The following is a 20,433-nucleotide window of genomic DNA, read 5'->3' as shown; positions in this document are numbered from 1 at the left end:
GATAATTCCACAGTGTGTTTTTCAAATAAAACCCCTGTCTGACAAAGCTTATTTTTTTTATGGTAGTTTCGGCGTCTACTCTGGCTCTTTTTTTGCCAAATCCATAAAATACTTCTCGCTCCTGTAGAAGGGTGGCAGCCGGTTCTGTTGAAGTGCGTGGACCCCTCCCAGCTACCTGCTCATTGGGGAGGAGACCTGGTGGGACCTGACGGCGACAGAGAGTGCACCCACTTGGTAAAAAGTATTAGTGTATCACGACTTACAAAATTGAGGGAAAATATTTTGTTTGATTTATATTCGTACAGTCGGTAGAACTATGAGTTCGCCGAAGCAGAAGGACCATAACGTTCGAAAACAAACTGGCTCTCCGTACCCACTTCAGCGTTTCTAAAATAATTGACAATTTGTTCGCGTTTATTGGTGAAAATGGTCCATTTTGTTCTTGGGTGAAGATTTAAACCTTAAAATTTTCTCCTAATCGCCGAGGCTCCTGCATTTGTTTTTCTTATATCAGTAGTAAGAATACTTTAACCCAATCTCTAAACCCACGCGAAACCCTCATTTGAAAGAAACATAACTTGTTTTGTTTCTAACCAATGCCGACGAATCTCACGTGTCGGGAGGTGTCATTGGAAGAACGATAAGTAAGCACCTACCCAATTACATATTTGTCAACTCGATAGTCGGGATACAAAAAGACGGAGGCGACTGCCCAGCTTATAATCAAAATATCAGTGAAAAAATATAGATGCTTTGAAGCTGATATTTGCCGTACTGGTTGGAGCAGGGTGTTGTCTAGTGTTTCAGCTGATGAGGTATATAAGTACTTTAATGGGATTTTAAACATATATATATATTTGAAGAGTGCTTCCCGTAAAGGACACAAAAAAACTGCCAGGAAAGCTTGGAAGCCCTGGGTGACCAAGGATATATTAAAATAGATGAGTAAAGAAGACACTATGTACAAAAAGTTAAAAAAATGCAGAAAACCAGATGTGATGGCATTATTTGAAAAGCAGAAAAATGCTGTGACAAGCGCTTCACGTCAGGCTAATCCTGCATTATTTTATGCTGCGTCTGAAAATGAGCGACAAATAGATATTCTATAAAAAACCCTAACTCGATTCCTGAGACGTGGCCTCCTCGAATCTCCAGCCACCAAGCTTAGCATTGGGACGGGGGGGGGGGGGGGGGGGGGGGGGGGAGGACTATATGCGGTTTGCGTAAGGTTAAGTAGTTAATAACTATTTTGTAAACATTGTAAGGAATGATAACGGTGCCGATGAATTTCAATTTGTAAACGGCGTCTCTGGCACACTATTGTTTTGCCCCCCCCCCCCCCCCCCCCCCCCTGACGCAAAGAAAATGGCAGCAGTTTTCAGGAATCTTAGAATCAATAAATGTACTGACATTTATGATGCTTAATTAAAACCACTGAAACGTCTAACTAAATGAATTTCTCCTCTTTTAATATATATTTTTAATTTGCTACTTCAAAATAGCCATTTTCCTAAAACAGTGGAAGTCGCTAAGATTGCGGTTATTTTGAAGTCTGAGACTAAAAACAACCTAGGAAATCATTGACCCGTTTTTGTGATCTTAGTGTTTCAAAAGGTGCTAGAGAAAATAATACACGCCAGATTATACCCAGCTTGTGTGGAAAATACTCTCTTCTAACATCCTGCCAGTTTGCTCTTTTGAAGGAGAATTAAACGAAACTCGCGCTATTAAAACAAAAAATAACTAATTTTAAACACTACCGAAAAAAACATTGATTACTTTGAACACCTTCGTTGCTTTCTAAAAGGCTTTCGATCGTCTAAACCATAAAACTCTGCTTCTAAAATGATATGCGTACGGGATGGAAGAAGTAATCTCAACAATAGTCAAAGCATTTTTTTTTAAGTATTGACTTTAGTGTGTTGTGATAGATAGTCGCCGATCTATTTTGAGGGAAGTGACGTCAGATGTGCCGCAAGGGAGCGTCCTTGAACTCCCTTCTGTTTAACTTATACATAAATGATCTAGTAAATATAGAAATCAGTACAGAGTTTATAATTTACGCAGACGACACAACTTTATTTTTTCAGGTGAAGTTGTCCACCAGGTTTTATGCGCGGTAAATAGCGTTCTGCCGAAGATAAATGGCTGGACAGTCTTGAACTCTTAGTAATTAATACAGATTAGACGAGAACAATCATTTTCGATCCAAAAATAACTGTTTTCATCTAGTGAAGGTCCCTCTCTTCAAAGACAAATAATTGATTTTGTACGAGATGTGAAGGTTCTTGGTGTGATAGTTAATGAGTACCTGAGCCCGGACACCGAAGTACAATCTATAGCTGGCAGATTTTCAAAAGTTTTTGGCATTACTCATAAATGCCGACATATATTACCCCTTTCGGTCTTAGTCCTTTTTTATAACTCCGCCTTTTACTCTTCTTATAATTACTGCTTCCTTGTTTGGGGTAGCACAACGAATACAAATATGAATCACTTGCCTGCGTTCCGGGAGAGAATCATCCGAATTATGGGAAATGCGGCGTTCAATGCTCACTCAATTTAACTCTTCAAAAACCTTCACATAGTTGCAATTACAGAGCATTACCATTATAAATTTCTTCTAACATTTTAAACGTCTCTAATTCAAAATCAACCTGTTTTTTTTTATCGATCCCCAATATGAAGCGAGGGGTGCCAGCATATGCAAGCCGTTGTGTTGACAGGCGGTCAGCGCCTAGCTCGAGAACGCGCTACAGCTTCCAGAAGCTGCAGTTCTCGTAGAGTCTCACATATATTTGGCACGTATTTGATGAGTTTGAGCAGAAATGATATTCATACTGTGTTTGTCAAGCTTTATCTGTGCCTATTTTAATGGGGCCTTCGACCTGTAAAAATGTTCCTAATTTATAGGAGGATAAACTCAATCAAGCGACAACAGTCTGTTTTATTCCTCCCTCCCCTTCTCCCCAGGAGAGAAAAATTTAAGTTGAAAGTTGAAAAAACTTGAAGTTGAGTCTCTGGACGTGTCTACTTTTTATGTCGAATGAAGGCCATTGATACGAAAGGGTTTACGATGCAATAATTAAAAAAACGAATTTGTAAAACAACTTTTAGTAGTAATTTTAGCTGCGAATTGGGAAAACTAAAGCAAGTGTGCAAGTCAGCTGGTTCAATACTGACATGTCACCACAGGAGCGCTGAGTTGTGTTTGGAGCTTTGTGTAGTCCGTCCGCCTTTCCTTCGTTCTTGGGTTACCAAGTGAGAATTAGACATGGTTAAAAAAGAAACCGAGACTGCGGGGTAAACGGCACAACACTAACAACTCGGGTTTTTTTCAACCATGTGCAACGTACACCAGCTGGTTTGCGCCCTTACATTTTGTTAATTAGACACTCGTTGATGTGGTGACGACTTATTGCATATGGTAAAATCCCAGGTGTGAACAATCTGCATTTAGAAACTGCCACCGTCTTTTTTGAGTTTTGATAAAAAATACACTCCATTCCGCATATTCTTTCAAGATGCCCTACGTGGAGTTTCAACCATGTGGCGATCTCTTCGTTTTAACGGCTCATTATAACATCTGCCGCTGCATGAATGTCTTCCTATCATACTTGTTTTTCATGTACGTGTTTTTTCTTATGCGAAAAGGCCGAGCGTCTATTGTAAAATATGGGTAATAGGTGAGTCTGGATGAGATCCCGTTGAATTTTTTATACGGATGTTAAAAAGTAGGTTTAATATGTTGCCCCTTATCACGCGTTTTCTCCCATTGTGTCGAACGAAAATTCCTCAGTGCTGCTCAGTCAGCGCAATTGCACAGCTCAGCAAATATGCCCTTGTGTTTGAGATGTTGCATTTTAAGTACAAATACATCTAAATTAAGGTATCACGCCCCAAGAATCAAATAGCACATTGTAATTGCACGAGTAACAATAGAATTAAGTCGAATAATTTGAAGCGCTTTCAAAATCACGCAACATACTAATTAATGAAACACTGACTGTTTCAATAGAGAAGTGAGATTGATTACATTTTTTCGTAACGAGTGACTGACTAACCTTTGATCCCATATCAGTAAATATATAGAAGAAATTTTACTCCGAGCTGACATGAATGTCTTTAGCATAACCAAGGATCACTTACATACTAGTCAATGACATGAATCTTGTTTTGCTTTTTTAGAAAAAGCACAGTTGAGTAGAACGCCTTCATTACAATATTTTGCGGGACGAAGGCCCTGCGAACCAAAAAATTTGTATATAGGTCACTTGGCAAATTTTCTGGCTAAATTTAGCGAGGAAATTAAATTGGTGTATGTATTAGCTGACGCCAACCTCTTCAATGTATTTACCGAGAAAAGTGATTATGTATATTGGTCACGTGACGTCAGTATGCCCGCCATATTTTGAGAGGAAATGAAATTGGTGTATAGGTCATGCGACATCGATTACCGCTCTAAATCTAGCGGGGAAAATGTATCGGTGTTAAACTCATATGACGTCAATTTCAAACAGAAATAAAACAGCGCAAACGAACACAAGGACAAGTAGAAGAAGGGACACAGACACATCGCTGACTCACGACTTACTTTCTTTCTCATCTTTTTAGAACATATCAACATAAGAAAACAAGAAATGAAAGATAAAAGAAGAAGAATCCAGCATGTAGGACATCCTCTCTGTCATATGCCATATGAGGAATCTTTTACAGAAACTATACATGATATACCATTACAAAAGAAAAAACAAATTACAAAAGAAGGAAGTAAATAGTAGGAATACATATAACTATACATCATTCCAACTCAGGTCTCAGCAACGCCAAAAACCACAGCGCGAGCCCTAATGCTCTGTGCGTACCTGTCTTGCACGTGGCCTCTTGGTATGTCGGCACCCTTTTCTGGCTGCATGTAGGCACGCGCCTGTGGTTATAGGATCACTCCCATGAAAGCAGAAAGAAAGTATTAAACACACGTGCCCAAACTCCGAAGAAACTCGAACTCTTCACTGTATAACGTCATTGACTCTGAACTGCCGCATAGATCGGGACCGTGTTGTCGAATGTAAAACGCTTCATGAATTTCCCTTGCCATTTTTTGTGAATGTTTAGTCAAAATTTCAATGTCACATGACCGAGGGGAACAACCACACCTATCACAATGAATGGCTAGGTGACCCGAAGGTGAAGACCTCAAAGACAGATAATGCTCCCGAGCTTGAACATTAATACATCTGCCCGTCTGCCCAATATACACTTTACCACATGAAAAGGGTATTTTATAAACGACCCCCACAGCACAAGCTACATATTTGATGCAATGGTTTATTCCACACCCTACACGCTGAAGTCCTGCTCTCTCAATGGAGGCACAGAAACGAGATAACTTGGAAGGTGCTGAAAAGACTATGGGATCTTCGTATTTAACAGCCACTTTTTTGATCGTTTGGGAAAAACTGTGCAAATATGGTATTACCACCGGTCAAGAGGCAGGCTTTTGTCTAGCGTTGTCAAGTATGTTAAGGGGATTCCTGAATAATCTTAAAAGTGACTCCGCTACCCCCACTATGACAAGTTTCGGGAAACCCGCTTTTGTTAACCTATCGACTTGAGCCAGAAAGCTGTTGAAACTTCTGTGAACACAGGGTTTCAATAAAGAAGCTCTCAAACATAATTTTGCAATAGCTCTTTTTACAACTTTTGAGTGCGTAGATTCATAGCTAAGAAGGGAATTTTTTGTTCTAGGCTCATAAGCCCAGCACAGGTGACTTGTTTCAAGACGAATGTTGAGGTGCAAAAATTGCAAAGCTTTTTTAGTTGGAAACTCATTCGTAAACCGCAGACCTCCAGAGCACTCCCAAAAGGTGTCTAATAACTCTGAGACAAAGTCAGCACTTCGTGAGCCCTGCTTAGGTTTAAACACCACCAGGTAATCGTCAACATACCTGAAGACTTTCAAAAAACGGTCATCTAACCTTTCTGCAATAGCACAATCACAACCTGCTAGGTAGATGTCACTCAATGTGGGAGCAACACTAGACCCAATGCAGATCCCGGAGTTTTGCAGAAACGTGTTGCCCAAAAATAAAATAAAAGTAGAATTTAAGTAAAAGCGGAGAAGATCCAAAAACGTTTCCACAGCAATACCAGCCGAGTTCTGGAAGGCAACAGAACCGTTTAAGTTAATGCAAAGTTGAACCGCTTCAATGAGACCTCCATAAGGAATAGAGTAGAAAAGGTCTTCCACGTCAATCGAAACCAGATCACAAGTTCCAGGGTTTTCATTGCTTAGATAATCTACCAATTCTTGAGAGTTTCGAATTAAAAAAGGATCAGTTAACTTCAAAGAAGATAGGTGATGCTGGAGATACTTCGAGACATGCAGCTGCCATGACTCTCTCTGTGTAACCATCGCCCTGAACTGCATAGTGTCCTTATGGGTCTTCACAGAGCAGAAAACCTCCAGATTGAGACGACGAGCCGCCTGGGCAGACTTCCAGAGCCTTTCTAAACCAAGCTGCTTACAAAGTTGCTCAGCACGCGTCTCCACCTTGCCCAGGACCACATCTGGAACAGGTTTGAAATTTTTCGACACGGCTTGTGTAGAGTTTCCTTAAATATATGTTCTGACACAACTACAAATCCTCCCTCCATATCTGAAACTAGCAGCTTTAACCTACAGTCTTTGAAAAAAGAAACAATAGGGCCTAAATGAAATCGATGTACAGATTTCCTGGTGTTCCTACGTAAGCTTTCTACACAGTCTAGGATACACATGTCTTTTTTCTCAGCAACAGTCTTCTCAGCTATCCGTCTCACAAGGGAGAGCATTTCCGGGGGCTTCACTAGGCGCTCAGTAGCATACTTTGGGTTAAAGCTGCTGGTTTCAGATAAGGAGGGAGGATTTGTAGTTGTGCCAGAACATATATTTAAGGAAAAGTCTACACAAGCCGCGTCGAAAAATTTCAAACCTGTTCCAGATGTGGTCCTGGGCAAGGTGAAGACGCGTGCTGAGCAACTTTGTAAGCAGTTTGGTTTAGAAAGGCTCTGGAAGTCTGTCCTGGCGGCTCGTGGTCTCAATCTGGAGGTTTTCTTCTCTGTGAAGACCCATAAGGACAATATGTCGTTCAGGGCGATCGTTACACAGAGAGAGTCATGGTAGCCGCATGTCTCGAAGTATCTCCAGCATCACCTATCTTCTTTGAAGTTAACTGATCCTTTTTTAATTCGAAACTCTCAAGAATTGGTAGATTATCTAAGCAATGACAACCCTGGAACTTGTGATCTGGTTTCGATTGACGTGGAAGACCTTTTCTACTTTATTCCTCATGGAGGTCTCATTGAAGCGGTTCAACTTTGCATTGACTTAAACGGTTCTGTTGCCTTCCAGAATTCGACTGGTATTGCTGTGGAAAAGTTTTTTGATCTTCTCCGCTTTTACTTAAGTTATACTTTTAGTTATACTTTTATTTCTTTTGAGGGCAACACGTTTCTGCGAAAATCCGGGATCTGCATTGGGTCTAGTGTTGCTCCCATATTGAGTGACATCTACCTAGCAGGTTGTGATTGTGCTATTGCAGAAAGGTTAGATGATCGTTTTTTTGAAAGTCTTCAGGTATGTTGACGATTACCTGGTGGTGTTTAAACCTAAGCAGGGCTCACGAAGTGCTGACTTGGTCTCAGAGGTATTAGACACCTTTCGGGAGTGCTTTGGAGGTCTGCGGTTTACGAATGAGGTTCCAACTAAAAAAGCTTTGCAATTTTTGGACCTCAACATTCGTCTTGAAACAAGTCACCTGTGCTGGGCTTATGAGCCTAGAACAAAAAAGTCCCTCCTTAGCTATGAATCTACGCACTCAAAAGTTGTAAAAAGAGCTATTGCAAAATCATGTTTGAGAGCTTCTTTATTGCAACCATGTGTTCACAGAAGTTTCAACAGCTTTCTGTCTCAAGTCGATAGGTTAACAAAAGCGGATTTCCCGAAACTTGTCATAGTGGGGGTAGCGGAGTCACTTTTAAAATTATTCAGGAATCCCCTTAACATACTTGACAATGTTAGACAAAAGCCTGCCTCTCGACCGGTGGTAATACCATATTTGCACAGTTTTTCCCACAGAATCAAAAAAGTGGCTGTTAAATACGAAGTTCCCATAGTCTTTTCAGCACCTTCCAAGTTATCTCGTTTGTGTGCGTCCATTGAGAGAGCAGGACTTCAGCGTGTAGGGTGTGGAATAAACCATCGCATCAAATATGTAGCTTGTGCTGTGGGGGTCGTTTATAAAATACCATTTTCATGTGGTAAAGTGTATATTGGGCAGACGGGCAGATGTATTAATGTTCGAGCTCGGGAGCGTTATCTGTCTTTGGGGTCTTCACCTTCGGGTCACCTAGCCATTCATTGTGATAGGTGTGGTTGTTCCCCTCGGTCATGTGACATTGAAATTTTGGCTAAACATTCACAAAAAATGGCAAGGGAAATTCATGAAGCGTTTTACATTCGACAACACGGTCCCGATCTATGCGGCAGTTCAGAGTCAGTGACGTTATACAGTGAAGAGTTCGAGTTTCTTCGGAGTTTGGGCACGTTTGTTTAATACGTTCTTTCTGCTTCCAAGGGAGTGATCCTATAACCACAGGCGCGTGCCTACAGGTAGCCAGAAAAGGGTGCCGACATACCAAGAGGCCGCGTGCAAGACAGGTACGCACAGAGCATTAGGGCTCGCGCTGTGGTTTTTGGCTTTGCTCAGACCTGAGGTGGAATGATGTATAGTTATTTCTTTTCCTACTATTTACTTCCTTCTTTTTTTTAATTTGTTCTTTTTTGTAATGGTATATAATGTATAGTTTCTGTGAAAAATTCCTCAGATGGCATATGACAGAGAGGATGTCTTACATGCTGGATTCTTCTTCTTTTATTTTTCCTGTCTTGTTTTCTTATGTTGATATGTTTTAAAAAGATGACAAAGAAAGCAAGTCGTGAGTCAGCGCTGTGTCTGTGTCCCTTCTTCTACTTGTCCTTGTGTTCGCTTGCGCTGTATTATTTCTATGTTTACAATGCACCACCGACTAGCCCACCTCCAAACATTACGTCAATTTCAAAGTTAGCGAGAAAACTAGTGGTGTTTAAGTTGCGTGGAGTATGGTCACGCACAATATTTTTCTGTTATGTTAAGCAGGAAAATGCACGGAGGGGACGGACAGATGAGCGAACGAATTTCTGGGATTAAAGGGGCTTCGCTGGAAAGCACCTCTTGTATTAACACGAGAATGACCGCAGGTTCCAGCTGGAGGCGAGGTGCCCGTAAACTTCTACCTCAAGAGCGACCCTCGCGTTTCCGAGGACCCCAGTGCCACCACCTGTTTCCTGGAACGTGGACAGAAAATGGATGTACCCGTGAAGGTAGACAGCGAAGGATTAACCCTGTCGTGGAAGTTCCAAACGAGTCCCGGCCACGACGTTGGCTTCGGTGTCCTGCACATTTCGGGAGAACACGCCGAGCCGAAGGAGGTCTTGGGAGTCAGCAAGGTCAAGTGCGATCAGGTTGCTGAAAATGGGCGACTCTCCGCTGAGCCAGGGACATGTGAGGCTGCTATTGTCAATATTGCTTGCGCACCTTATGACCCTACTCAGGGGCAGCTTTCTGTGGCCATGCAGCCAGTGCTATGGGTGCTGGGTTGATCGAGCACCTTTAGCGTCGACCCAAGCTCTGCACGCACACACTTCAGTTCTTCTGCATATATATATCAATATATATTTTATATATAGCGTATATTTCAAAAAGCTGTCACGACAGGTTCGCCCGGTGTAGCTTTCTCGGTCGAGTCAGATATTCATGGCGCCTGGCAGTCTAAAAACAAAACTGGTAAAGTAGATACAAAAAAAAAAAAAAACACGAGGTAAAATTGTTGATAATGTTCAGCGTTTTTTTTTTTTTTGGGGGGGGGGGGGGATAAATACTGACTGTTCCTTAAATTAAATCCCCGAGCCGATTTCTTTTGGTTTTTTTTTTTTCTTTTTTATGAGGGGGAATTGAAAAGGCCCGTATTAAAGCTGTACTTGAGCAAGAAAAAAATGTTTCACAAGGAGACAGCTTCAACTATTACTTTATTTTGTGTTCACAGGGAACACAACCCGCACTGAACCACTACCACCTGGAATACAGGGCCTGCGCATGACGCCGTTTTTAGTGAGTCCCCGAACCGCTGCAAGCGGCGAAGCACGGTGAACGAGAGTCACCGTAACCGAGATATGCGTCTGTCTTGGCGTCGCGTCATCCTAACGTCGAGCTCGTTGTGCACATAACAAGACGCGCTGTCGACGATACCGTCACACGGTATAGGCGGCGATGCGTGGTTCCATTATTGACGACGCTTCTGGGGGGGGGGGGGGGGGGAGAGGAGGAAGGAGGAGGAGGAGGGTGGAGGGAGGAGGCTTTAACTTGTGGGTGGTCTTTGCTGAACGGTCCTCGGAGCTGTTTCCTTCTCTTCGGGAACTACTCTTTTTTCACATCTGCTTTTCTTATAGGCACCGGTTATAATCTCAATGTATTCGAGTCAAGCGCATGTTCCGTGGAGGTTGAGAAACCCTACACGGACCGCAAGTTCGTCTGTTTCTTTTGCAGGGGTTGTGGGGACGTCAGAACAATGCCGAGATGTGATTGGCTCCAATTAAAAAGATGGAGGACCTCAAGGCATCTATTCGAAGCGCAAGTTCGTCTGCTTCTTTTGCTGGGTTATGGTGACGTCAGAACGCCGAGCTCTGATTGGCTCTAATTCAAAGATAACGGGTAGACCTTAAAGCAAGCTACCTTGAGGTCTACCCACCATCCTTCAAGTCAGAGTCCGAGAGCTCGGCGTTCTGACATCACCATAACCCCTGCAAAAGAAGCAGGCGAACTTGCGCTTCTCAAAGCAATGAGGTCTGCCCATTAGAGCCAATCAGAGCTCGGCGCGTTCTGACGTCGATGCAATTCGCTGTGCAAGTAGCAGACGTAGTTCCGCTCCGGATTCCTTAGTCCTGTTTCCTGCAAGATAGACGCATATTTATTTATTTATTTACTTAATCAAAATATTCCTAAAGGTATGAGGCTTTACATATTGTAGTTCACAGATAAGACACAAAAATTATACAAAGACAATGTGAGAACAAGGAACAAAAAAGTACCTAAAGTATTAGCATAACTTCGCACTAGCTCTTGAAAGTTAGACATACCTAGTTCAGTTGCAATGTGAACCGGTAGTTTGATTCACTCGATTATGGTCCGTGGTATGAATGATCGGGCGTAACTTGATGAGTGACATGTGATGGGCGTTTCTTTGAATGAATGATCGCGACGGATAAAAATAATGGGGGAGGGATTTAAAAAAATTCGTCGGTAAGCGATGCATGGAGTTTGAGCTTGTGAAATAATGACAGACGGCCATGTTTATGGCGGCGTGTTAGGTCATTCAACTCAACTTGATTTTTTATTGCGGCGACACTGGAAAATGGAGAGTAGTCAGAGCAAATGAAACGCGCAGCATGGTTCTGCAGGGACTCGAGGTTACTTATAATGTAGGATTGCTCAGGATTCCATATGGCAGAAGCATATTCAATTTTGGGGCGGATTGGAGTGATATAAGCAAGTTTTCGTAAGTTCACGGGTGCTTGTTTAAGATTGTGCTTTATGAATCTAAGGGAATGGTTAGCGGAAGCAAGGGTGAGATCAATGTGGTAGTGCCAGAACAAATCAGACTGAAAGTGGACACCCAGGTACTTATTCGTAGAAGTGATTTCGACAGTATTGTCTTCAGAAGGTAAGAAGTTGGAGTCTGAGAGGAGCGTTCGGTAAACGACATATGTTTGTTTTGTTGTGGTTGAGGGGCATTAGCCACGAAGAACACCACGTGGTTAACTGGTCCTGGTCTGATTGCATGAAGGGTCTTGCTCGGTTTTTCTAGTTGTGTGCTAAGGCATGTACGTTTTTATTAGCAGACTCCAATGCTTTGTTTTTCGGTTTTGATACTGGTACGACAAAGTTCGATTAATGAATACCGACTCTATATTATATTCTGGAGGAAGGAATACAACTGAGTGGAATTTTTATTGTCTCATAACTTTGATTCAGCTTGCTTTTCTGTGACAATGCAGTGAATTTATTCTATTCAAAAAGTCGTTGGATAACCTGCAGGTCAGTGGTGCCTGATTGACTGCCCACTAATGACGAGATAAATGGGACGGGCAAAGCCATCTTTGTCGTAAGATGAAGATGATATATGGTATTTAGCTGTGCTAAAAATATAGCAATTTCAAACAACCTGTTTTTTTTTTTTTTTTCAGACATTTTCAGGTTTGACAACAGCTATAGCTGGTTTTCCAAGAAGCAGCTTTCCTACGTTTTCCAAGTCAAAAGCTCTGACGAAGTCCTGGCCCCAGGAAGCTGATGATTGTTATCTTTTTTCCTTTTGCCAAATCACTATCTCAGATCAGACTTAAACATCATGAAGACTTTTTTGTGTATTTTAAGTTTGTACTAACGTAACTAAATGACTTTTCAGTCAGGGTATTCCTAATATTGGTTACTTTCATAACAAGACAACTAGAGACATGCTGTGAATACAGCTACCCCCATGGCGTTTCGACTATAACACTATCGGTGTCAGTGGGAGTAGAAGTGCGAGCGAAAGGTAACTTTGGTAGGCTTGCTATTCCATGTGTTTTCTCACTCGAGCCAAAAGCTCCGCTCGAGCTAAAAAATGAAGGCGATAAAATTTATATATCTAATGAGATCGTGCCAACTTCACATCCAGGAGCGTGCCCGCACGGTGCGCGCTCCTGGATGTTGGAATAGAGAAAACATAAACCGACATAATAACTCTGTAAAAGAACGGTACCGGTCAGAAGTGTTTTGCCGTGCATATTACATTGAAATGTTATGATCTGTGGAGTTTTTCAAAATAAACCTATGACAAACATTTCTTTTTTAACCTTCATCGTTGACCCTGCTTCACCAACCACGCCAAGAATCTCGGAAATCATGCTCGGCGCGTGACCTTGGAGATTACCGGCACAAGTTTCCTCTGGATACCTCGTTAGTAGGGAGGGGACTCCAATTGAAGGAAGTAGCTTGTGGTATAGCATATGCTCTGTCAGCAGATGGTCGCTCGGTATCCATTTATGTAATATATTTTTTTTACTTACAATACTGAAAGCCCTTTCGAGCTGTTTCAGGAGTATACAGCAATAAAACATCAGAATCAAAGAACCGAAGGTCGAGAACGATCACCACAATACAATCATATGAGCATACTTTCGGTCAAACGACACCTCCGAATCTGATCACCACGAAAGAATACTAGTGCGTCTTCGGCATTGTCAATCTAAACTATTCCACTCCTCAAATATAAAAAAAAAAAATAATTAATAACATTGAGATTTAGGAAATGCGCCTTGACTCCAAACTGGTTATTAACTCTGGGTGACCTTCCTCCAGGAAGCTGAATATAGTCACTCGAACTGATGTTATAATGTAGAGTTGACAGAAAAATTTCAACTTTCCCGTTTTCCTCCGATGACCCGAGGCTGGCTGCCCCGCTTTTTTTAATAGTTCTGTTACCGATACCGAGCAGCGATACTCTGAATAAACGAATCTTACTGCACGCCGCTGGATACGCTCAATTTGTTTTATCTGATACTTGACATATGGATCGCAGATCACGTACGCGTATTCAAGAGATGATCGAAGCAGTCTTATACGCGGATAATTTAACTTCAGACATTGTATTTTTGAGTGCCCGTCTTAAAAACCCAAGTTTTCACCAAGCCGCACCACAGACATTCTCTATACGTACCTTCCAGTTTAGATCGTTAGAAATTGTGACCTTTAAGTATTTAAATGTTTCAGACTGCTGCAAAAGCGTACCATTAGAGGAATACAGGAATATGCTAGGCGACTTTTTTTTTTGTGATTGTTACAGAAGTTGTCTTTTTAAAAAAGTATTTTCATACTTCATTTGTGACACCACTCGTGCACAGTGATTAACAAGTCATTTAATAGCATTCGGTGCCTTTTTGAATTAACTTTTATGTACATTAGACAATCGTTTGCAAAAAGGCGGACTTCAACAGATGGATCAATTTCATTCAAAATGTCATTTATATACGCAAAAAAATTGACCTCAAAGCCACATAAAATTTGCGATGAAAAGCATGTTTATCGCAGAGCGATCCTACTAGTACGAGTACACTTTGTGTTCATTAAATTACGGTGCCTGCATGTCTGTTTGTTCCAGGGTGATGACATGCTTTGTTGTATTAGGTGGACCAGCGCGTGACGCGCTCGCGCATTCAGTGCGTGAATTATGTGTTAAAATGGCGATTAAGCATTAGCCAATACTACGCACTCGAGCTCGTTCACACCGAGTTGCCCCCCCCCCCCCCCCCCCCATGCACTTAAAATACATAAAACACAACTCGGCGGAAATTTAACTGAGGTGTTAAAAAGCAGTTCTGCAAAATTCGGAAAATTTACTGCAGCTCTTGAAACTGCAGATTCGGCCACGCTAACCTCGCCGCTGGAACGGCTGACGACAAGCAAGAGCGAGCTACCTCAAATAAACTCCGAGATGGAAGACTGTATGACCGATGGGGAGCTCATTGCGGAATACAGCACCGTAGTCGAGTACGACGACTTGGCTACCAAAAAGGTCTCAAAGCGTCATCCCTCCGGCAAAGCGAAGTCCAACCGCTGCCGCCACCGGTGTCGTCGCAGTCAACAACACCGGACCCAGAAAGAACCCAGAACAACCGCACTGGCATCAAGCTTCCAAAGTTACAGCCCCAGACGTTTAACGGCGACATCGGTGAATGGCAGAGCTTCTGGGAGCAATTCTTCAGCGCAGTGGATGAGAACGAGAGCGTCCCATGTCAGCAGAAATTTCACTATCTGCGGACCCTTCTCACCAATTCAGCAGCTGCAGCCAACCCAGGGCTACAAGCCACGGACGCCTGCTACAAATGCGCGATCGACATTCTTTCTTCTAGATTCGCAGACAGGTGACGCACTGAGCAAGATCATCGGGCAAATTGCGAACGATGCCTCACGTTATCTCAGACAACGACACCAGAGGTCTACGCCGGATGCAGGATCCTCTTCAACTAGACATCTGAGGTCTAAAGGTTATTGGAATTGGATCAAAGCCATACTCAACAATGATGTGCGACATCCTACTAAAGGCGTTACCAAAAGATCTGCTCCTGTACCACTACCGATAGCTAGCTCCACAAACCCAACGACGTAATCCGAAGCCACACAAGAAAGACCCGAAAACGAAGGCGCTTGAAGCAGCGGCTCGGCTGTCCTAGTCAACAACCCATTGACAACTGAGCTAGTCGGAGGAGAGCTCTTAAATATCTTGAGCTTCCATTGCAACAAAGTTTAAAGTAGAGAACGAGCTGAGATAGCTGAAACTACGAGCACAGGAGCTACAAAAAATCAGATATGCCACACACGACTATCGGCGAGCTCTGCAGCTGCAGTGTTACAGACAAAGACGGAACTTGGTTGCTTTTTGTGCAAATCGAGTAGGCACTCAACTGAGACCTGCTCTACTGATGTACCTCATGAGGAAAAGAGAAAGCGACTGTCGGGTGACATGCGGTGTTTTCTATGCACTAAAAAGTGGAATGATGTAGCGTTCATAACGAGTTTCTCCTCGAAACGTTCCAGGCCTGGGCTGTCTTAGAGGACCAAAGCTGCTACTTCCGAGCGATCATTGACGGAGGGAGACAGGGGACAGCGGACTAGCACGGATTAGACCCGCCTACTTAACCTCGAAGGTCTGGAAAAGATCAGCCTCCGTGTGAACACGTTCGGGAACGCAAACGCCGAACCTCCTCAACTGCGACTCATCCACTTGCACCTTTGCAGTCAGTTTGATAGCACAGAGTGTTCACTTGAAGCCGTAGAATTTTCCTTTATTTGCAAGGATATTGTGCAGGTACAAACCGACAGCGAATTTCCAATTAGCGTCAAGGAAAAGGGAAGGCATGTCGCAAACGAGCTATGGTTCCCAGGTCTTCCCTCAGTTCCTGGCATACGTACGCTTGTCGGGTCTGACAAACTTTGGAAGATCACAAAAGAACAGGTACAAGAATTCCCCAGCCACAAAAGAATTATAGCACACAAAACAACTTATGGGTGGACTTTTCAAGGTCCTACATCACTTGAGATTCCCTTGACCTGCAGTACAACCAATGGGGGCTCTAACAAAAACGACGACGACGCTGAGAATATCACCGCCAAGACGAAGCATGAACATTCCGTTGGACCCTTGATTTTCGTAAACCTGAGTGGCAAGAGAACGACAACGACTACGAAGAACGAATTCAAGAAGACATCACTTGCGTCGGAAAGTGCACTTACAGGACATAGGCGGGAGACCCAAATTCAGTCATTCGCCGCGTCCTCAGCGCTCCTCGAAATTAACCACTCAGAGGAACTACCGGCAGCATCAGCTGTCTTCGTGAACACGCCCTGAAGTCATGAATGAGGGCCAGAGTCTGGAATTTTTAAACGAAATTGACAGTGTCGTGCCCGAGGTTCAAATCCGACTGGATGACACTCCTGAGAGCCGCTTGAAATCAAGGATGTCAGGAGTATCCGATGCGTGGCAGGGTCCGAATATGATTGTGTCGTACGCTCACAATTATTTCGAGATGGCGAGTGTCTGCGAAAGAGAACAACGACGAGCGCATTTTGCAGTCGGACATGGTGTATTGCAATCAGGCGTCGACGAAGAAGTTGCTTAAACTAAATGGAACAAACCGAAGAATGGCCTACAAAGAGCTCTTCGCTTACTCCGTAGTGGTGGTATTTTCCGTCGTCTCACGTACGCTTGTCGTCGCCCTGAGCAGTCGAAGGATACAAGGGTTAGGACGGGACCATCATCTTGTCTTCAACTTTTCCAACCTGAAGGCTATGAAGGAAGATTTCAGCGTTCGGCATGCTACACCAACGAGATGCAGGGGCGCGCGTTGCGTGACCAGAGGGCTAAAGTTTCTAAATATTCTCGCACGGAACTACTTCCATCACGCGTGCAGCGGTTTCTACGAGTTTGTCGGCAAGCATCTCAAGCTACCGGTCCGCCCGGCGACTACACAGCAAGGCTACCTGAAAGAAGGGCTGCTCGCTGTCATAAAATCAGAAGAAAGATAACCGGAGCTGATCACAGTGAAGATATCGTACAAGGAATGTCTTCAAAAAGATGCGATCGCGGAACAGGGCGCGGACACGCTGGCAGAGCTCCAGACTGACCCAGGTCTTCACGGCTAGCCCTTCACAAATCCCGTCCTATAGCCGCTCGTCTGGAAGTCGCCGGAACGCCTAATGTTCTGTTCCAACGAGCCCGAGCTGCATTTTGTTGGTGTAGAGATCCACCCACACAAGCGAAGCAAGGAGATCAGGTCGGTTAGAAAACCACATCTGCTCCTACCACCGACGGTGCGCCATCCGTCATTGTTTTGGTACTCCGAGGCGGTGGCCCAGGCTCTCGAGTTTTTTTTAAAAAGAACTTGGTGGCACCTCTGTTTGCTATGAGAGAGTCTAGCTTTTTAAACCAAGCTGGCGCACATGATACATTCAAGATCGCTCACATTTCTACATACTTCACCAGGTGAGGAAGACGTGCTCACTCATACACTCTTTCTGACAGGAAGCAGCCTCGCTTCACTTCATACGTAACACAAATCGAGTTCACAGGTCCGTAGCAAAAAGGATTTGACGTGCCTGTGGAACCATCATCAAATGCATCTTGATCACTTTTAAAGAAGGTGGTGCAGCGAATACCTCCTCCAGCTGCATTCTGCACAAGTCTATCCAAGCCGCCACTTGAGCACACTACGAGGAGGAGACCTGGTGCTTGTTGAAATATGCAAGACGCTGCTACACATGTGACAAACCGGACGTGTTGAAGAACTCTTTTACGACAGGAATAAAATTGTAAGATCATGCTTAGTGCATTTACCGAATGGACAATTGTCCAAGCCACTTGTGAGACGTTTATACCCCATAAAACTCGTAAATTGAATGGGCGTTTATGAACCCGCTCATTTCGGGGGGAGCGTGTTGTGGATTTTCGGTGCTTTTGGGATTGCAATGCGTGTGGCGAGAGGAAGAAAGAAGATGTGGAACCAGAAAAAGAAAGATCCCGAGGAAGATACCAGGACACCATTGAGCAGGCCTTCCCTGTATATTTTGTAAATATCCCGCAGGTCTTTTTTTCTAGATGGAAATGTTTTTTGTTTTTTTTTTGTGAACGATTCCGCACTTATTCAACAGCTAAGAACGCTTGTATGCGAGACATGGTAGTTCCTTTACTGGATTCCTAAGCTAAACAAAAATATGAATAAAAAGACACTCGACTAAAAAGACAAGCGGATAACAACACCCTCGGAGTCATTGAACGCACTGGGAGGATTATTTTTGGTGATGATATTTTTTGAGAGAGTGCATTGACACTAAACTAGGTCTCCAGCTGATATAAACAACGCGACATTTTACTTTTAAACACTGTCGTCAACCCAATTAGCACTGAAATTTAATCGGGTAATTTCACGATAAAAAAGTAAAAATTTCAAGTAAGCGGAATAAAAATTAACTGAACTCTGCAAAAGAACAGCTGCAACTATTAACCACATTTGGCGGGAGTTTATACGATGAGGGTGCCCCAGTAGATTTCCGATAGTCTATTTATTGTTCCTTTAGCAATGCACAGCGATCGTTCAAGAATATTTTGCGTCTGATACGTATTTGTAATACATTCATGAGAAACTGTGTGCACTGAAGAAAGCAGTAAAAAACACAAAAAGATGCGAAACAAAAGGAAATTAAGAGAAAAACCGGAAGCGCACAGGGATCCGACGTGTGCAGGCGGTAGCAAGTTGTTTGCAAACAAACACCGGTAAATATACCTAAAAAATCTCAGTTCTTTTGGGAGCAATGATACCCATGCGTATATTAGGCGTGGTGACAAGCGGCTGTATGATGTTTCTTGATAATTTTTGATCTTGTATCATATGAATGGCAGCTAGTCTGTCGTGACCAGTGCTCGAAAACTTGCAATCGCTTCGTATTTCCACACGCGAGCTTTTATATACTGGAAGGGGACCATACGACGGTGCTCTCGCTAATATGAAAGGCGTGATTCCCATGGCCATCGCACACTAGACTTCTGTTAAGTCGCTGTCATGTAATCTGTTACTGGTGCTGAAGCATGCCCGCCTTTCACGAAGCATTCTATGCAATCTCTGAGAAGGCATTTCTAAAAAAATATTTAACGTCCCATTAATTTGTGTGTTAGCCTCTTTGTGTGAAAAAAATCACAATATTGATATACTTTCAGCTTTTTTTTTTTTTTAAATACGTGCGAAGTTCCTCTTGAAACTGTGTACAAAAAGTAGAATGTGACCTAGGAGCAGTGAAGACCAAATGGCTGTTCATCTCTTCTTAAAAGATAGCCGAGGGTGAGATGCGTGTGGCCAACTCGTAGACGGCGCAAGACTAATTAGTAGAACTATTCTCGGTGTCTGGCGCTGCGCCAATCGCTCAAAATTGGTTTAACAAAATGAGGCTTTTGCGGGGATCAAAGTCCCATTCCAGCTGCCATGAGAATATTATCTTCTTTTTTTTTACTTTCTCTGTGGTCAGTGACCGGAATGCTGTTGACATCGATCACCCTGTTTATGCAGATACTTGCGGCTCGGTCTGAATCTTTATTGCACTTTTTTCAGTGTGGCTAGGAACCCAAAAGAGCTCAACCATGAGTTTACTTCTTGACGTATTAATTACTTGCTCACGTAGTTGGCCAACCAAAGGGCGCTTGTTCCCTATTGAAACATTTGTATGGGAAATATATGTTTCCGATAAACACATATGAATCGTACAAGTTCTATAAGAACATATTAGAACCATATAAGGAACTATATAAGATCTATATAAGGACATATAAGAACCATATAACAAACTTGTGAGAAGTGTCTTATAAATTTCTTATATCGTACTTATACGTTCTTATATATCTTATATAGTTTTTATCTGCTTCTTAAAAGTTATTATATATCTTGTATATTTCATATGTTTTTATTGGACACAAGAAATGTCTCATACATATGCCTTTTCAAAAGGGTTTCTTTGAAGTCAAGGAATTCAGTGCAATAAGTGAACTAAATGAGTTTGAAAAAAAAAACTGATTTTATTTATTTACGTTTGAATATAGGGTTCCCAGCCATGATCGACCCAACTAGCTCAGCTGTACAAACGCATGCGTTTGGATTGATTCGCCTTACAGAGAAGGAGGGCTGCCCTACAGCAAACAGCCTACTTAACCGGTTACTTTCATTCCATCTGTGAAAATACAGTCTGCAGTTATCAAAAATTCTCGAGAGCTTTATAA

At 42.8% G+C, this 20,433-nt stretch overlaps 1 protein-coding gene across 1 annotated transcript in view; it reads left to right on the top strand.

Moving 5' to 3' along the window:
- Nucleotides 1-12,959, top strand: part of LOC121834025 (SEC14-like protein 2) — a 37,097-nt gene extending 24,138 nt beyond the window's left edge. The window contains exons 10-12 of the mRNA XM_042287756.1: nt 128-234; nt 9,281-9,584; nt 12,323-12,959. Of these exons, the coding sequence (XP_042143690.1) occupies nt 128-234; nt 9,281-9,584; nt 12,323-12,426 (515 nt within the window). The 3' untranslated portion in view covers nt 12,427-12,959. The remainder of the gene's footprint in view (nt 1-127; nt 235-9,280; nt 9,585-12,322) is intronic.
- The last annotated feature ends 7,474 nt before the right edge of the window (nt 12,960-20,433 follow it).

The sequence above is a fragment of the Ixodes scapularis genome, unplaced genomic scaffold (genome assembly GCF_016920785.2).
Source record: "Ixodes scapularis isolate PalLabHiFi unplaced genomic scaffold, ASM1692078v2 ptg000296l_1___fragment_2___debris__unscaffolded, whole genome shotgun sequence".
Lineage (NCBI taxonomy): Eukaryota > Metazoa > Arthropoda > Arachnida > Ixodida > Ixodidae > Ixodes > Ixodes scapularis.
This window is presented reverse-complemented; position numbering and strand designations above follow the sequence as displayed.